Below are 17,017 nucleotides of genomic sequence, written 5' to 3'. Positions count from 1 at the left end.
AAGCCCAAAGAGAGGCTCTATTCAGAGAGACAACTAAAATAAATACTTATAATTAACACTAAAACAATTTGGAGTTCTATTAAACTTCAGAACTAAGGCCCCGTCTTGGGAGAGGCCCAGCTCCTGCTGTTACCCCTGACTCTATCTGAGCCCCAGCCCCTGGCCCTGCCACTGCCACTGTCCTTGTTCCTACCCTTATCCCTCCCTGACTCTGACCCTGTTGGGCTCCTGGAGTCTCGGGAAGGATCCTCGATCCCTGCTCCGGCCCAGAACAGAAGCTGCTGTGTCCTTGTGTGCCACATCCCTAAGCAAGTAGTTCTAGTGATGTTGTATTACCACTGTTCACAGAAGGATATTCTCAGGGGACAGCAATGCCCAGAGAGGCCTTAGGATCATGCAGTCAGTTCAACTCCATGCTCCTCTGGCTCACACCTTTTAGGGAAGGAGGGAGCAGAGAGAGCAAAGGAAGCAGATGCTCGCTTCATCCCTCTCTTTTTTTTTTCTTTTTTTCTTTTCTGCAACAGTGGCAGAGATACAGACTGTATTGAGCCTTCTTTTGATCTCTTCAAGTGCAATCCTTCTGATGTAAGCCAAGGTGTTCAAAGGAAGCAACTAGAGTGGAAAGTGTTTATGTGTTTTACAGTCCTAAAGGACTGAAAACGGAAAGTGTCTTTTCTACCGCATTCTATGGCTGCTGTGCAGAAGTCCACACTGATGAGTGTCACTCATCACCATTTACTAATCAGTGGGCTCACAGGAATAAGCTTGGCTTCCATATGTCCTAGGTGAACAGACCAAGGTATTTGGAAGCATATACCATTTGCCAGGTTGGTGATTAAATACCATTTAAGAAATAAAAATAATAATAAAAACCTTGGGTTCCATGCTATTGGCAGTCTATTCTGAGACTGCTACAGAGAACTCTCGTCTCCCAATAATGAACATAGTCCACCTGCTCATGAGAAGAGCGTATCAGGTAAGAATGGACATGGACAGGCAGAGCAGTAGCCACTCTCAGGACTGGGCACAAGGTTATATTTTTTCATGATGTGTTAGGAAACCTTTGAACAGGAAATCCAATTAATTCCATGTTGGTGCCAGCACAGTCTAGACTAAGAAAATCAAAGCAAGTCAACATCAATTTGCTTCTGACCTGAAAAAGAAAAGAAAGGGCTGCCTTTCACAGTGTGGATGGGTATTCACAAGAGCAGTCTGAGCTTTGAAGCTCTTTTCTGTTTACTGACAGACTAGCATGATTTGTACTGGGGAATGGAGAGGCGAGACTGATTAAGATGTGGGACAGAAGCAAAGGTATGATATGGATGTTTTAATAGATCTTACCACTAATTCAGCAGCAAGCTTACAGTCATTTCAATCCTTATCAATTGATTTCTTAAGGAAGAAGTTAATTGTTGCTGGATTTTGTTGTTGTTGATGTTGCTGCTGTTTAGTGTCCTTCTTTGGTTAGAGTGTAGGCAGTAGCTGTGCCTTGGCTTCAAGCTTTCCTGATATCTTTGTAAAAATTACACTTTTTCTCTGCCTCAGTTCCCAGGGCTGTAAAATCTAAGAAGTCTTCTGAAAAGAAGAATGATGTGTTTTCATGCACAGTAGAGGGTCAATTCAATTTCATCTGAGACATTAGAGAAGGAATCTCCAAAAGTAAGCTCAGAGCTATTCCCCAGATTCACTGGTTTTATTTCCTAAATTCTAAAATAATGTGGCTCTTTATGTTGAATGTGAAGTGTGCTCGAGCCACATGATGTCCTGAGCTTGAGCATAGGAAGATGTTAACACGTCCCTATGGCTGACCCTGATTCATGTTTGATCAGCTCAGATCATGGGTGATGCAGCAGCACTGGGTGTTATTGCTATTGATCCAGGCATTCCCTTCTTCTAAGTCAGCTTTCTGGCTAGGAGGGTCAATACCGTCATCCTATTTCCATCAGAATAATTCATTTTCCTGTTCATATTATGCTAGTGACTGCTAGTGACTGTGTAATTCTCATCACACTTCATGTATTAGAAACTGGATAGCTATAAAGAAAAAAAAAAGATCTCTACAGACATAAACAGCTTATTTATAAGAATGGATTGGTAGGAAATGCCCATCATCACTTTGTAAGACACTAAGAAGCTATTTCTGTCCTCCATATTCTAAAACATAAATTGCTTCAGACTCAAAAACCCTCTTACCTTGAAGTCTGTTTTTGCAATTGCCTTTCTCTGACTGGCAGAATACATTCCACAGTCTTATTTGATCACTTTTGCTCTTTGACATAAATCTTTCTCTGACTTGCTTTACTTTGACAGTTTCTAATATAGCTGTGCCTAATGAAACAAATTCTGATAGCAGAAGTACTGATTGCTGTATTAACAGTTTCCCTGGGGGAAAAAAAAAAACTGAAAAATTCATCACTCCCCCCTATATGCTACTACAATGGGAGAGTGCATGATGTACCTGGAAAACATTTAGATCCTCTATTTCAATGGACTGAGTGGGTGCAAGACCATGCCTTGAAAAAAGGGAAGAAATACAGAGTCAGGGGCACTCCATATACTGCTACATTTCTAAGAAGGGGGCCCCAGGGAAGAAAAGTGTTTCCTGGAAGCAGCTAGATTAGAACTGAGCTAATTTATAGTCCTAATAAGATCAACATTTATATGTAAGGCTACATAAATATTGACTAGGTAAACATAGCTAGATAAACAGATCAATCTGCTTTACTTTGTTAGGAACACATAGGAATTAACAAGCTCAATAATGTTCAGTATTTTAGTCTAAGACTATGTGTTCACTATTTCAGAAAGACTAAAATGAGGTGGCATACCTTGGAAAAATAAAAGGCCATTGTATATGACAAAATAAAATAAAATGAAATAAATCTAACAATCTCCAAAGCAAAAATGAGAGATATCTATTGTTCTTGGAGGCTGCAGGTTTCCCATGCAACAGGAACTGTCATGGACACCTTTTTCACAGTCTCATAAACATTTTACCATCAATCAATATCATGCACAAAGCACTGCTCAGATGATCAATCTACTTCCAGCTTTTCTCCTCTATTAAAGAGAAAACGCAACAACAGATATAGGGAGCTTTGATTTTTTTATGAGTGGATTTTACAATCCAAATCTGGCTTTTGAGGCATGAGTTTAAAGCAGATAGAAACTAGAGGCCATTTGAGAGTACATTTGGGAGCATATTTGCATGGCTATATGAAAAGAGATGGTAAAAAGCTGCAATGTAATCTGTATTCCTTAGTCTCATGGAAAAGGTCTTGTCATCTTAGAACAAATCCATCCTCTCTGCTTCTTGGGTGTAGGACTCTCCAGTGGCATAATAATTAGCTAGGATGGAGAAGGATAGTGTGTTGTTTCTGAGTGAGTTTTGCTTTCTGATCTAAGTCCCTGGCCTTTCTGACCTCGAAAATTGCCTTAGCAATAATAAACTCCCCAGCTTAGCAGCAGCAATGAATATCAGAGTTACGCCTTAGAAGAATTAAAATTCTACTGAACTTGTCCTAAAGAAGCACCAGAGTCACCATCAAAAGAGATTTCAGTTGCTTGTTCTGATGGATGCTGCATCTAAAAAGTAGCTATCCATTCTGTGAAGAGTACAGAAATGTTTGTGACTAAGAGAATGGTACATTTGTTACTTCCTCTTACCCATGGAAACCAATAATCAGGTAATTTGGGTTACTTCAACTTTGAAGTACTTAGCAGTGGGATGTTGTGTGATGTTACAGGTTATTATGAACTCTCTGAACCACAGAGAGTTAACATTCACTAGAAAAGCTGCAAGAGCTGAGCAACAGACCCGACAGGTTACAAACATTATTCAACCCAACTCCAGCATGATTTTGTGACTTGCATAAAAATCCAGGACATGTCACTGGTGACCGGTTCTCCGGCTCTTGATGAGTTTTACAGACATGTCTGCCTTCTGTTGAAGAATCTAACATCCAATATTATCCAAAAATTTCAACATCTACTCTTAAGATGTTTGCCTCTATTCATGCTGTGATCAACAAAGGAGATGAGGAAGCCTTGGGCCACTTATAGATGGTCATGTTAGCTAGGGTACATGAGATGACTGCCTCTCACTGTTGACTACTGGTGGGTACACAGATGGCACATACACAAAGGTTCTTGTAGAAGGCCAGTGTATCCCACCCTTATCTCCTTCCTGAAAACACCACCCACAACCATCCTACCCCATGTTAGGTGTGAGAAGAGGGAGCAGGTGGATCCTGACCCTCTGACATTTATTGGAGCCCATTGCCTGACCAGTCCCTGCAACCAGCGCAATGAGAGGCTCCTGGTGCCTGGCCACTCCTCCAGCACCCGGTTGGTAGCGGATGCTAATGGGCAGGCTGTGTGCAGGGATGGAGCAGGAGGTGGGGGAGTGGAGGAGGTGGCTTCCTCCTGACGCCATTTCCGAGGGGCTGGGATATATAAATGAGCGGCTTGCTGCAGTACCCCATCTGGGAGCTTCAGCCAAGACGCTCGTGTAGACACGCACAGTGTTGGTCTCCTCCAGCGCCTCTTTTGAACCCCCCCGCACCAGGGACAGATTTACCGTCTGCCCCCTCCGCCCGACAGCACCATGCGGTGCCCGGGACTGCTCGCCCTCCTGCTCCTGGCCGTGCCGGGTAAGTGGGGCTGCGCTGCGACCCTCCGGCGGCGCCCGGCGCCAAGCGGGCCGCGAAGCTCCAGCACCGCGGACAGCGGCGCCGCTTCAGCACCGCGGACAGCAGCACTTCAGCACCGCGGACAGCGGCGCGGCTCCAGCACCGCGGACAGCGCCCGCCGCAAGGTCACCGCGCCGCCCGCCGGGCCACTGCCTGGCCACGGCCTCCTGCCCCTCGCCCTGCCTCGCCTGCCCTTCCCTTCCCTTACCCTGCCTTCCCTCGCCTCCCCTTCCCTTTCCTTGCCTCCCCTTCCTTTCCCTTCCCTCACCCTTCCTTGTCTCCACTTCCCTTCCCTTCCCAATCTTTCCCTCTCCCTAAAGGCAATACACATTCCACATGCAGGTACTGCCCCCACAGACCATTTCCACCAGGGCTGGACACCCCCTTTTCTCTGCTCTTGTTTTATCAGGGAAGGGGGATTCGCTGCTTCTCTGCCTGAGGAGGCCAAATAACAAGATCTTTCTTTTTGCCCTCTCTGTGTTTTACAGCCGTCTCCCTGCCTGTGGTGAATGACATGAATAAAGGTGACACTAAGGTAAGGAGGAGATGGTGGTGGACACGGGGGGCAGAGGGGAAAGTTGAGGGATGTGTTGTTTAGTGTGTGCCTAGCTGGCCTGGCTCTTAGCTGCTCCTACTGAAATACTCCATAGGAAATGACAGCTGAGGGGGGGATTTGCAAGAGATTTCCCTACAGCAGGATCTGTCCTCCGCTTCTCCCTCCCTGCCAGGATTTACCCTTTATGAATCCACTGCTGTGCACCTGGCCGGGAGGAGAGTACCCCAGGAGTGCCCAGAGGTGCTGAACGAGCTGATTTGGAGCATAGGGAGGCTGGGGGTGGAGGCTGGGTATGATCCTCTCTCGTCCTCCTACTTTCAGCTTTTCTAAGCTTCCCACAGGAGGTGAGTCAGTTGGGAGAGAAGGAAGAAATGTGATTCAGGAATGGGCATTTGCTAGGAATATGTGGCTTTGGGGGTGTGTGTTATTTAAACATGCAAGTTCCTGAAAAAATAGGCAACTGCCTACTGTTGGGTTGCTAATTTGCTCTCGGCTATCATTCACCTCGTCTCAAAGGATATTTGCAGTGCATGACTCGGCTGACCTCCTCAGCCTTCTACTGTGCCCTCCTGTGAATACGTCTCTGGGTATCTCTGACACTCCGAGCTGCACTTCACAAGTGTGTGCCCTCCCAGCTGGATTTTAGCAACTGAAAGATTGGATAAGCGCGTTTGTGTGTTTTGATCACAAAAGGCTTTTCCCAAGTAGGCAACATTCATGCTGGTCTCAGCACAGGCTGCAATGTACCCCGTATCTTTACTCACTACGACCTACAGGGTAAGCGCCTTGAGAAAAGCTGCCCCATCTCTGTCAGAAATATGTGGGCCTGGGGAGCTGGCTCTCTGTTACAAAATTTAGCTGCTTAGCCCTGCTGAGTGCTGGGCTGTAAGTGACCAGGACAGCACTGGGCAGCTGCTTCAGCCCATGGGAGGCCTGTGCCTGGGTCGCTAACTTTGCTCAAGGCACCTGCCCCTTCAAGTCGCCTATGCCAGAAGATGCTCACTGGGCGCCCAATGGGAAAATTCCTTCAGCTCACAACTTTCCTTGTTGTGGAGGCTGGTGCAACTGCGTGGAAACCTTTCCACCAAGGCTAGACCTGTCTCAAGACTGTTTCCCCTTTGGGTTATGCATTGCTCTTGTTCAGAGCAAAATCAGAGCAAACCTCTCTTCTGAATGTTTTGAAGCACCAAAGGTTCCACAGGAACATAAGGGAAAATTTCTTAACAGGGATGGTGTCAGAGCACTGGAACAGGTTGCCAAGCGAGGTTGTGGAGTCTCCTTCTCTGGAGATCTTCAGAATCTGCTTGGATGCCACCCTGTGCCACATGTTCTAGGTGACCCTGCATGTGCCTAGGGGTTGGACTAGGTGATCCCCTAGGTCCCTTCCAACCTTAACTGTTCTATGACTGTATGTTGCTGGAGACAGAGGGAGCCCTTAGGGCTCTGCCACCTTCCCCCTGCTTTGTGACACAGAGCGTGTCAATGAAGGGACTCCTGGTTCCCTGGCACCGAGCATGGTGCCCTGCAGCTCTCCCTGCACTGCTCTAGACACATCCTGTGCCCCAGCTTTTCTGGATGGCTCAGGACTATGACATGAGAAGTCAGCATCTACAGGCTGCTCTTAGGCATCAAAACAGGTTTTTCTAATCCCCAGAGCTTCCTGTGAGAAGCCTAACCACAGTCTCTGGTGTTATTCCCACCAGTTGTGCTCAAAGGCCACTGTTAGGAAGTGGCCTTCTCCACAAGTAGGAACTTGTGAGCTTAGATTCCAGAAGGGCATGAGTGTGGTGGTTCTCAAACATGGTGAAATATATCCTTGTATATAAATATGTCCTTGTAAGGACAAGATGCTTTGGCGATTTCTTTTCCACGTAGGGACAGTCTGACCAGCTTTAAGGATTCAGTTGCATGCTTACACTTAGATAAGAGCTGTGGCAAAATTCCAGCCTGAGTTTCTGCACAGGTTTGATTACATTCATTTGGAGAGGATCTCCTTCATTTCTTGATTTAGGCTGTTATTTAATGACCTTGTTATGCCTCACTTTGCAATATTTACCTTCATGAAAAGTAAGGAAGAGCATAGTTGGCACAAGTGCACTATTCATTTCTTTACTGGTTGCAAAGTTCTTTTTTCCATAGAGTTGACCACATTTCCATGGTGGATGTTGTGTTTCTCTGTGTATGGAAAAACATCCTAAAAAAAGCTAGGACTTTTCAAAGTGCTTGCCTAGAGTGTTTCTTTGTACCAAGCTGTTATTTCTCATGCAGAGTAAGTGCTAACTTCTGAGATGGCATTGCCTACTCCTGCAAGGAAGAGTTCCAGAACTTGGAAAGGTGGAAGGATGGAAGGAATGTAGCAGAACCTGGGTTTTGTTCTGTTTAGTGTGTGAGAGGTGGTCTAAGTTACCTAATAACAGTCTTTATGGATGGTACAGGAGAATGATAACAGGGTAGCTTCTCTATTTTCATGTTGTTAGATCTTTCCTGCAACATTTTTAATCTATCATGCAATCCTTCAAAATGCACGAATAGCTGAGTGGAAATATTTAAACATTTTAGAACTGTAATCTGCAACAGTAATGGCAAAAAGTAATTTTCTCCTTACAGAGGATGAAAAACTGCCCATTCCAACTGATGAATGAATATATCCAATTGCTTGAATGAGCAGCATTGTAGATGAGTGGGAATTGCTGACTTGTGTCTAATTTCCACTGCAGTTGCAGTGTTCTGCTCTCCCATGAACGGCACCTTGTGAGAGGTCAGGACTCTTAGGGCTGCCTGTGGAAGTCATCAGAAGAAAACAGTTCAGTCAGTGATTTTTTTTTGCCTCCCAAAGCTTAACTGAATCTTTATTTATTTATTTGTTTACCCTCGCTTTTTCAACTGGTACTTTTGAGCCCTGCATGTTTTAAAGGCTGCTCTATAAAAAATGATGCTTCAACTGGGCAGACAGATTCCTGCACTACTAACCAGTGCCAGACAGCAAAAATAATCTGCTTTCATCTGTGTGACTATTTGGGTCTGTTATAACAACATACCTGATGTGTGGTTGGTGTGTCTTGTGTGAGGAAGGTGCCTTCACCTTGCCTTCCAGTCTCTGTCTTTGATTCTCCTTCCACATCTGTATAGCAGTGGGCAATTGCTGTGGGATCGGGGTAATGTGGTTGCACGGGCAAAGAGTTGGGCCTGTAACAGTGCAGGGTGAAAAACTGGACAATAAAATGGAGCCTCTCTTCTCATTCCTTTTGTCAAGAAAAGAACTGCTGCAAAGGGCAGGCCTAGAGTTCATGGTGTCTGGGAAGCTGTCCCAGACTGTGGCAAATGATTTGGAGGAGGTTTAGGAATTTCTTCACTTTTACATAACCTGTCTCCATATACAGCTCTTATGGTCGATAATAGAAGGCTAAAACACGCAAGCACAGGGTTGACTATTTCTCCAGAATGCCCATGTTTAGGGCTTGAGAGCAGTATTTCTCAATAGTGTTTGAAAATATGATTTACTTCTCCTCATCCATCATGCCTGGCTGCAGTCTATCTAGAGTGCCCACCTCAGGCCTCAAACTGCTGGCAGGACTTCAAGGTCACCTTGTTAAGAGCTATAGTCACTTATTGCTCTGTACTGAGCCTCCTACTGAGCCTTTTGTCAGCCGCAGGCTGAGAAACATTGCTTTAAAAGAGGATGATTTTGAGTTCCCTGTGTCTACACCCAATTGCCCTTTAATCTCTTGACATGCACAGCCTTGCAGATGTCCTGCAGCAGTGAACAGTAATTCACACTGAAAGAGCCCTTTCCATTGCCATGTGTGTTTCCTCACTTTTCAGTTTTGGGAAGTATCTTCTGTCCCTCTGCTAGGTAACATGCAAAAACAAACACGTGATTCTAGCTCCATCAGAAAAGGATGAGGACCTGTGCCAAGGATGAGGACCTGTGCCATCATCTTCTCCATCACCTTCTAACACATAGATACATGAAAAAAAAAAATCATGGTTTTAATCTGTATCTTTGTCTCCTTCTAGGTGATGAAGTGCATTGTAGAGGTCATCTCTGATACTTTATCCAAGCCAAACCCCCTGCCAATCAGCGAGGAATGCCTAGAAACCCTCAGAGGAGGTACAAGGAGAGGATTTGTCCGTCCTAATGTTGGGTTTCAGAGAGAGCAGTTCTGGCAGGGACACAAGATGGGGCTGAGCCAGCCCTGCTGTGCTCCAGCTCTGGCTTCTGCCACAGCCACCCTCCTTGTGGCCACCCCACTGGGCTGCACGTGCCTGGCAATGGTGGAGCTGCCTGGTCCTCTCAGGGCTTTTGTGCTCCCAGCTGCAGCTGAGAGATGTGGCAGCAAATCAAGCCAGTGGAAGGAAAGGGTAAAAAATGAAGTGGAGTTTTGGGTTCTTCTATTCTTCTTACCAAGTCTCCCCTGTTGCAGATGAGCGCATCATTTCTATCCTTCGACACCAAAATTTACTGAAGGAGCTTCAGGAAATTGCTGTTCAAGGTATAGTTTCAACACAGTTTTTGGGGAAGAGGAGATGAGTCTGTTGTGGGCCCTTGCATGTTTTATTCCTTTAATTTTAAATTTTACATTAGTTTTGGGTTGTAAAAATGTGCTCTAGAGAATGTATATAAATTGAGAATTTCACTAGAAATGCTGGGGGAGTGGAGGATTCGCTTAGAATAATTCCAGTACAGATCCATGATTTAAAGGACCCTCAGAGTAACTCGTTAGCTGTACGGAGCTTTCCTAGAGAGAATATGCATTTTGGGGTAGGAAAACCCTGAAGGGAAACACTGTAGCTTAGTTCCACCAGCTCTTGAACTAGAATAGAAGACAAGAAAACCTTCACTGTTTGTGTCAGTAGGATCTAGCACCAGCTGCTGGTGGGGCAGAAGTAAATGGGCACTCAGCATGGAGTGGGACACCTACAAGTGTCCAGCTCAAAGTTTCCTTGAACTGATGGGGATTTTCCTATCAGTTTCCCTGGGTCAAATGCAAGTCTCTTTGCTCTGGAGATGTGAGGGGTGCTGCCTGCAAGACAGCGTGGGTGCAGCAGTGGTTAAGAGCTGTACAAAGGATGCAGAAAGGGGAAAAGGGGCTATCCTCAGGAGCCCAGATCCTCAAACCCCGTTAGTGATTCCCAGAAAGCACACAGCTTTGCTCCTTGTAGGACTACGTTGAAGTGCTGGCTCTCTCCTTTGAATTAAAATATGAATTGGGTTTAAAAGTGCATCCTTGCATTTGGTTTCCAGAAACCTTGCTGGATGTTTCTGACAGTGGGATTATTATTCCAGTTGCTTCACACATTCTCTTATCTTGCTTTTCCTTCTAGCTACCCATTAACAGATTTGTACATTGTAAAGAATATACATAGAATTAAAAAGGACTAGATCTGTTTTCCTGTCTCCACTTTCTAAAATGCAACAGGGAATGTTGCTTTGTCCTCATTACTTCTCACAGGTGCTAGTGAGAGAACTCAGCAACAGAAGAAAAACAGCGGTTTTGAAGATGAGCTTTCTGAAGTCCTTGAAAGTCAGAATGACAAGAACGAGCAAAGAGGTCAGTGTCAGCCTAACCCCCAGAAAATTCAAGTCTGGCTGTAAACAAGGATGTTCTTTCTAACAACCTTGATATATCCATCTGCTTTTCATTTCTGCCTTTCTTTTGGTGCTGTTGCTGGCACACACTAGCAACCTTGTGTTTGCTCTGCTCTTATTTACCAGCTTAAAAAGCATGTGCTTTCTGAGCTATAGCAACTGGAGATGTCCACGTTACACAACTGACACAGATCTTCCACCCTGCTGTCATCATCATCACTCATTTTTAATGTTTCAAATGAGTCACAACTAGGGAAATCCTGTGCTGAAATACACGATACACCCAAAAGCAATTGGTATCTGCTCTTACCACCCTTGTTTCCAGGCATCTGAGACATGAGGTTCAGCCTGTTCTCGGTTCAATCTGTTCCCTTTTTCCATGTCAGGAAGAGACGATGGGGGATGAGACAGTTCCTAGCATAGCAACAGCATCCCTGGCAGAGGGGCCTCCTGGCAGGCTCTGGCTCCAGGGGAAGGAGCTGCTGTGGATTTGCCGAGCGGCAGCACCACACGAGCCTCGCTGCTTCAACCCAAAGCTGCCTGACACCCGTGAGGAACGATGCTCCCCACGGGCACGGCTGCTGCAGCAGCCAATGCAGCAAAAAGCAAGAGCAAGGACAGGGAGCCTCCCTTGGGCTGGCTCCAGCTCTCCCGCCTGCTGGGGCCCCTCGAGCCCTGCTCTCCCGCTCGCATGGGTGCAGACCATGCACGAGGCCGGAGCAAGGGCACCGCATCCCCCTGGGCATCCCCAGGGCAGCAGCACGTCCCGCTGCGGAGTGCCAGCTCCTCTCCACTCTGCTTTTTCTCCATTCCTTTCCCTCTGCCTCTCGCCCAGTTTCTTTTTCAACAGGGTTTCCATGACTAGCTGCTAGAAGAGCCCACCCTCTGTGCTGAGCAAGAGCAAACACGCAGGCTCCGTTAAGCTCTTGGTTACTGCTGCTCACTAGCTGTTTAGCAGAAGCAGAGCTGGCCCCGCTCCCTCTGGCTCTCCTAGAAGTGCTGCTTGGCTCCCTTTCCCGAGGGCTGGCCGAATGAACGACGTGATGGCCGGGCAGTTTTCCAGGTGCACAGAGAGCACGGCAGTGCCAGCCCCAAATCCTCGCACTCTGTGCGTGCTCTGGTTTCACGTGGGGAGGGAGCGTGTTGCTGGCACCCGGGCAGATGGCAATGCAGGCTCTGCTTCAGCATGTGTTGACCTCAGCCCTGTATGTCTCCTCAGGAACGTAGATACCAGCTAGCACCCGGGCTTGCCTGCATGCAGGCGTATGTTTAAGTGACTTGCTAAATGAGAGGTGGGTTAAGCAGACTGGGGAGTGAGGCTGGGGCTGAAGCTGAGTTAGAAGTACAAAGGCTTCCCTGTTTGTGCAAAGAGCTCTGAGAGGAGGTGTTGGTTCTTGCTGCTCGCTCTGCAGATGAGGCACAGGAGAGCCCTGAAGAGGAGCAGCCCACCATGTCCCTGGCTGAGCTGGAGGCCGAGCAAATCCAGCAAAACGAGAGGGAAGATCCAAAAGAGGAGGGAAAAAACAGCCTGGAGGAGAGGGAGCCCAGGCCACGGGAAACTCATCCTGGCGAGAAGAGGGATCGTGAGGAAGCAGGGAGCAATGAGATTGGAGGCGCAGAGGATTCCCAGAGGGAAGAGGTTTTGGACAATCGCATCAGTGATGACCTTGGTGAGGAAGAGCAGAAACAGCAACAGGAGGAAGAGGAGCAGCCCAGGGACACTGGTGACAACCTGGAGCTTGAGGAGGAGAGAGAGCAGATGTCCAGACAGGGCCAAGAGGAGAGCAAGGAGGAGACAGGAGGGCGTGCTGAGCGGGAAGATGAGCAAGGAGACACTCCTGTGGAGGAGGACCCTACCGAAGCAGAGAGGTCACTTGACTCGGCTGAGGAGGACGTGGAGTCTGAGGTGATGCAAAGAGATGGTAGGTATCTCGGACAACTGCACAGGTACATACACAAGGGTGAGCCAAGAGCCCTGAGACAGACAGATAAAAGGCTTTAAAGCCTAAAAATTCAAATAGGTATCAGCAGGACTTACAAAAATGCTCCCACTATCAGTCATTCAGACCCCCCCGCCTGCTCCCTCAGGCATTCCTCCATACAGGCACATGTAGAGGTGGGTAACGGCCCTGCAGCTGCCTCACTTCCAGGCTTTGCTGCAGTTCATAGCACTCTGGGGTCACTCCTTCCTGCTTCCTGAACCTCCTAGGTGTTTTCTGACTGCTGTCCCTCTTGTCTTCTCACTGACATAAGAATGGTCATTTCCAAAATCTTGGCAATAAGTCATGTGCTGACATAAGCCAGGAACTCCACTTTGAATCACGCTAGCTTCCTTGGCAATAAAGAATTAAGGCTTGGTTTAAATGTGGTATCTGATCAGTTATACTTTGTTCTCACTGCTGCATTTGATGCTTTTTCAGACAATGAAGAAGCTTTGGGATTTGGCAAAGATGAGCGGAGCTCAGAGGAGGAGGAAGAGCAGCCCTACAGACTGAAAGGAGGAAGGCATCGCCTGGAGGATGAAGCAATGCAAGCAGAGGAGGATGCCTTCCAGTCCAGGGATGTCAAAAGTGAGGAAACGGAAGAGGAATCCTCCAGGGAATGGGAAGACTCCAAGAGATGGAATAAAATGGATGAACTGGCCAAACAACTGACATCAAAGAAGCGCATGGAGGAAAATGACAGTGGAGAAGACCCAGACAGGTCTATGAAAATGGTGTTCAGGTCCCACAAGTATGACTTTAGTAGTCCAGAGGAAGATGCGAGAAGGTCATGGAAGCGTCACTCAAAGGAGGACAGCAGTGAAGGTTTCCCGCTTGCTGCCATGCCTGAAGAGAAGAAGGATGAGGAAGGCAGTGCTAACAGAAGAACAGAGGTTGGTGAACACAGGCTTGCCAATAAATTCTGTCTAGTTATTACTAGGGAATCCAGACTATGCTTGGAGATGTAGGATTGTACCTCACTGTTACGCAGCTACCACCATTTCTTTGCTGTGACATGAAGGAGATGCCCTGTGACCTTTTAGGTGCTCATACAGATTATGGAGGTTGGCTTTTACTGTTTTTCTTGTCTTCCTAACTGCTGCAAAAATATTCTACTCTCCCATGAGCTTTTTTAAAAATGTGTCAGGACCTTCCAGCTGGCCTGTGCTGGACACAGTAACCAGGGTGGCACCAGTAGCCTTGAGGAAGGTTCCTGTGTCCTAAAATCCAGTCAAGCCAGAGGAAAGTCTTGCCCCGGGCCGAATATCGAGCGAGTAGTGTTGCACCTCCCAGAGGGGCAAACCAGAGGTCTAGGAGCAGGCAAGAAAGCTGGGGCACTGGAGTGGAAAAGGTTTTAAGAGGCATGAATGTGTCTAAGTTATGCTTTCCAAACCTAAGACTTAGTTCCCTAACGCCTCAAGGGCCACCGTGCAGCAACGTATCATGTCCCTGGGCAGCCAGCTAAGCTGGGCAGCCATACTTGTCACCAAGGACGTGACTGTCCAGGCCTTGCATGGAGCTGGAGCGTCTCACAGATGTGCTTTGGATGACAGTCTTGGGGTGACCTGACTCTCTGCATTTAGCCACCTCGGAGGAGAGGTGACTACAGACTGTGCTGATGAGGCAGAGCTCCAGGCACTGGTGTTTGGTACTCGCTGGGATAGAGGAGTGGGCTGGACAGGCTAGTGACTGCAGGTGCCTGAGCCACAGCCATGCTCCTGCCTCCAGAACGCTGGATTATACACCAAAATACAGCCCGAAGGGCAATAGCCACGCAGGTCGCAGAAATCCTCAGCCCATCTCTAGTTCAGGTTCAAAGCAAAGTCAAAGGTGTCTCTTGCCTGTGTCCAAGACCTCTGCACTTGCCTGCGCAAGGAGCGCTGGTGAGGAGCTCGCTGCTGCTGAGCCATCGGCCCCGTCTCCTCTCCTCCTCCTCCCTCTGGTTCTATTTAGGGCCCTGCCTGGCTGGTTTCGCCTCAGCGCATTGATCCCCAGACTCTCCAGCCCTGAGCGAGGGAAGCAGGCAGCTGAACCTCTGCAACTGCTGTGTTTACAGTAGCAACCAGACTTATTTTTAATTTTAGCTGGCTCAGGGCTCCTGGGAGCGGGGGAGGCCTCGGCGCCTGCCCCGGGCCTGGCAGTGAGGAGAGGGCAGCCACCAGCCCCACGGGAGGGCAGCTGGGCCCCCTCTGGGGCTCGGCTGAGGCCCGGGCAGTGGAGAAGACTGTGAGTTTTTCACTTTTTATAGCTCAGAAACAACGGACTTTTCCCAGGTGTCTTATGGCTTTTTTTTTCCAAGGTACATGTAGAGAAACCAGCGCGGCACCCTCACACGCAGGCGCCGCCCCTGCAGAGGCCACGGCCAGGAAAGCAGCGCTGGTGCTGGGGGGACTCAGCTGGGCCCCGCAGAGCTGGTGTCGCGCTCCGGCCACGCACCTACTGCGCAGGGAGACAGAAGGGCTGCGAGCGGCGGCAAGGCGGCATGGGGCTGCAGAGGGCTGTGGTGCCAGCCCAGAGCGGGCCGGGCCGCGCGCACTGACCCTGGCTCCGTTTGCTCGGAGGAGCTGAGCGAGGTAGCCTCAGGCTGCCCCCGAGAGGCGCAAGAGCCACCTCAGCAGGGGCAGGGTCACTGCATGAGGAGCGACAGGAGCTTTTCGGTTGGTTGCGTCCTCGGTTGCTGTTTTTCCCAGTGGAGAAGCCTGTTTTCCTCAGCCTCTCTCCGCGCCGGAGCAGCATGGGAGGCGGCCGCACGGGTCCCTGTGGAGCCGGCACTTGCTGTGCTCCCCAGGCACCGGCCTCCATCCCGGCCCAATCCCGGCAGTGCAGGAGGCCGGGAGCCTCCCACGGCCACATGTCGCCTCTGCCTGTCCTGGGCTGCAGCAGGGAGGCCCTGCCTGGACATCCCTGGTTCCCCACACAGCAGCGCTGCGGGTCTGCGTCGCACCTCACGCCTTCGGCTCGGGAGGAAAGTGAGAGACGTGGACGGCCTCCACGGGCAGGAGGCTTTCCAAGCTAGACCACATTTGGTGATAACTATAAACAGCTTCTCACGCAGGAACTGGGGCGAGGGTGTTAGGCTTCTTGCAGAAAGCTTTATCAGCTGTTGCGGTGATTTATTGCCCAGTGCCCCTAGAGCAGGACCAAGTAACGTGTATCTAGAGATGGTGCCTGTCCCTCAGGGGCTCCAAACCCGCCCGGCACGAGGTTTCCACAGCTCCCTTCCACCACCGAGCTGCTCTGGGACTTGCTTCCGCTGGGCTCGAGGCCTGGCTGGGCTGACCTGTGTCTCGGTGGCTCTCGTTGCAGGACCAGGAGCTGGAGAGCCTGGCGGCCATCGAAGCGGAGCTCGAGAAAGTCGCCCACAAGCTGCACGAACTGAGACGGGGCTGAAGACTCGCCCAGCTCGCCGCTTGCACAAAAGCCAGAGCTGCACTCACCCCTTCACGCCACATTTTCATTTACTGACTTAAAAGAGATGCCGACAGAGCAGTAGCATCTTGCCTAGGAAGCCCATCTCCCCAGAGCCAGGCCTGCTGTCTCGCAGTAGTGTCGTGCCCATCTCTGCTTTGATTTCATGCTCCTCTGTCCACTATGGAGTCCCACCTGTACCTTGGATGACTGTAGCTCAGAAGTGTGACTTACATGTGTATTTCCTCTTTTTTTCTCCTCTCTGTTTTTCTTTTTTCTTTAAGACAAGACAGCTTTCTAGAATGTTCTCCTACCGCCGGTAGTTTCACTGGATAAAACTGCAATAACTTGTTATCTTTTGATTAAAAGCTGAGAACTCTGACTGTAATATATTCTATATAAAGAAAAATTTATCTAAGGAAAAATAAAACTGCAGTGGGTTCCTTCCCTTGTTTTTCCAGCTTCAGTCTCAGTCGTTTGCACGGGATAGGACTGGTCCTATCTCGGAAGGGGGAAATGAAAGTCTCTCCTTACTGTAACACCCCTGAGTGGAGTTTCCCTCCTTGCGCCCTGCCAACAGCACCCAACACCAAGGCCCCAAACCAAGGACCTCTCCACAAGGTCCTTGGCACGGCTGCCCATGCAGAAAGCACAGTCCTGTTCGGCAAGGGAACCCCCTCAGCACGGACAGGCAGGACTCTTGTGGTTTCCCACAGCCCAGCTGCAAAGCTCCAAGTATTTCCGTAAGTCAGGGATCAAATCCGTAATTCATAGACTAACCCCAGGTTAG

The 17,017-nt window shown here is 48.7% G+C and overlaps 1 protein-coding gene across 1 annotated transcript; it reads left to right on the top strand.

Annotated features, from left to right (window-relative positions):
• Positions 1–4,541: 4,541 nt before the first annotated feature.
• CHGA (chromogranin A) lies at positions 4,542–16,662 on the top strand. The gene is made up of 8 exons (XM_026046923.1): positions 4,542–4,652; positions 5,180–5,226; positions 9,265–9,358; positions 9,672–9,740; positions 10,701–10,799; positions 12,250–12,759; positions 13,258–13,712; positions 16,126–16,662. Exons 1-8 carry the CDS (start codon positions 4,607–4,609, stop codon positions 16,207–16,209), a joined length of 1,404 nt encoding a protein of 467 aa, XP_025902708.1. The 5' UTR covers positions 4,542–4,606; the 3' UTR covers positions 16,210–16,662.
• The last annotated feature ends 355 nt before the right edge of the window (positions 16,663–17,017 follow it).

The sequence above is a fragment of the Nothoprocta perdicaria genome, unplaced genomic scaffold, assembly GCF_003342845.1.
Source record: "Nothoprocta perdicaria isolate Ctin4 unplaced genomic scaffold, notPer1 scaffold_108, whole genome shotgun sequence".
NCBI lineage: Eukaryota > Metazoa > Chordata > Aves > Tinamiformes > Tinamidae > Nothoprocta > Nothoprocta perdicaria.
This window is presented reverse-complemented; position numbering and strand designations above follow the sequence as displayed.

What these genes read in the sequence shown, in the direction of transcription:
- CHGA (XM_026046923.1), top strand. Translation starts at nt 4,607, where the DNA reads ATGCGGTGCCCGGGACTGCTCGCCCTCCTGCTCCTGGCCGTGCCGG. An exon ending in CCTGCTCCTGGCCGTGCCGG is followed by an intron (nt 4,653 to 5,179) that starts GTAAGTGGGGCT and finishes TGTGTTTTACAG; the next exon opens with CCGTCTCCCTGCCTGTGGTG. An exon ending in GTGCTAACAGAAGAACAGAG is followed by an intron (nt 13,713 to 16,125) that starts GTTGGTGAACAC and finishes CTCTCGTTGCAG; the next exon opens with GACCAGGAGCTGGAGAGCCT.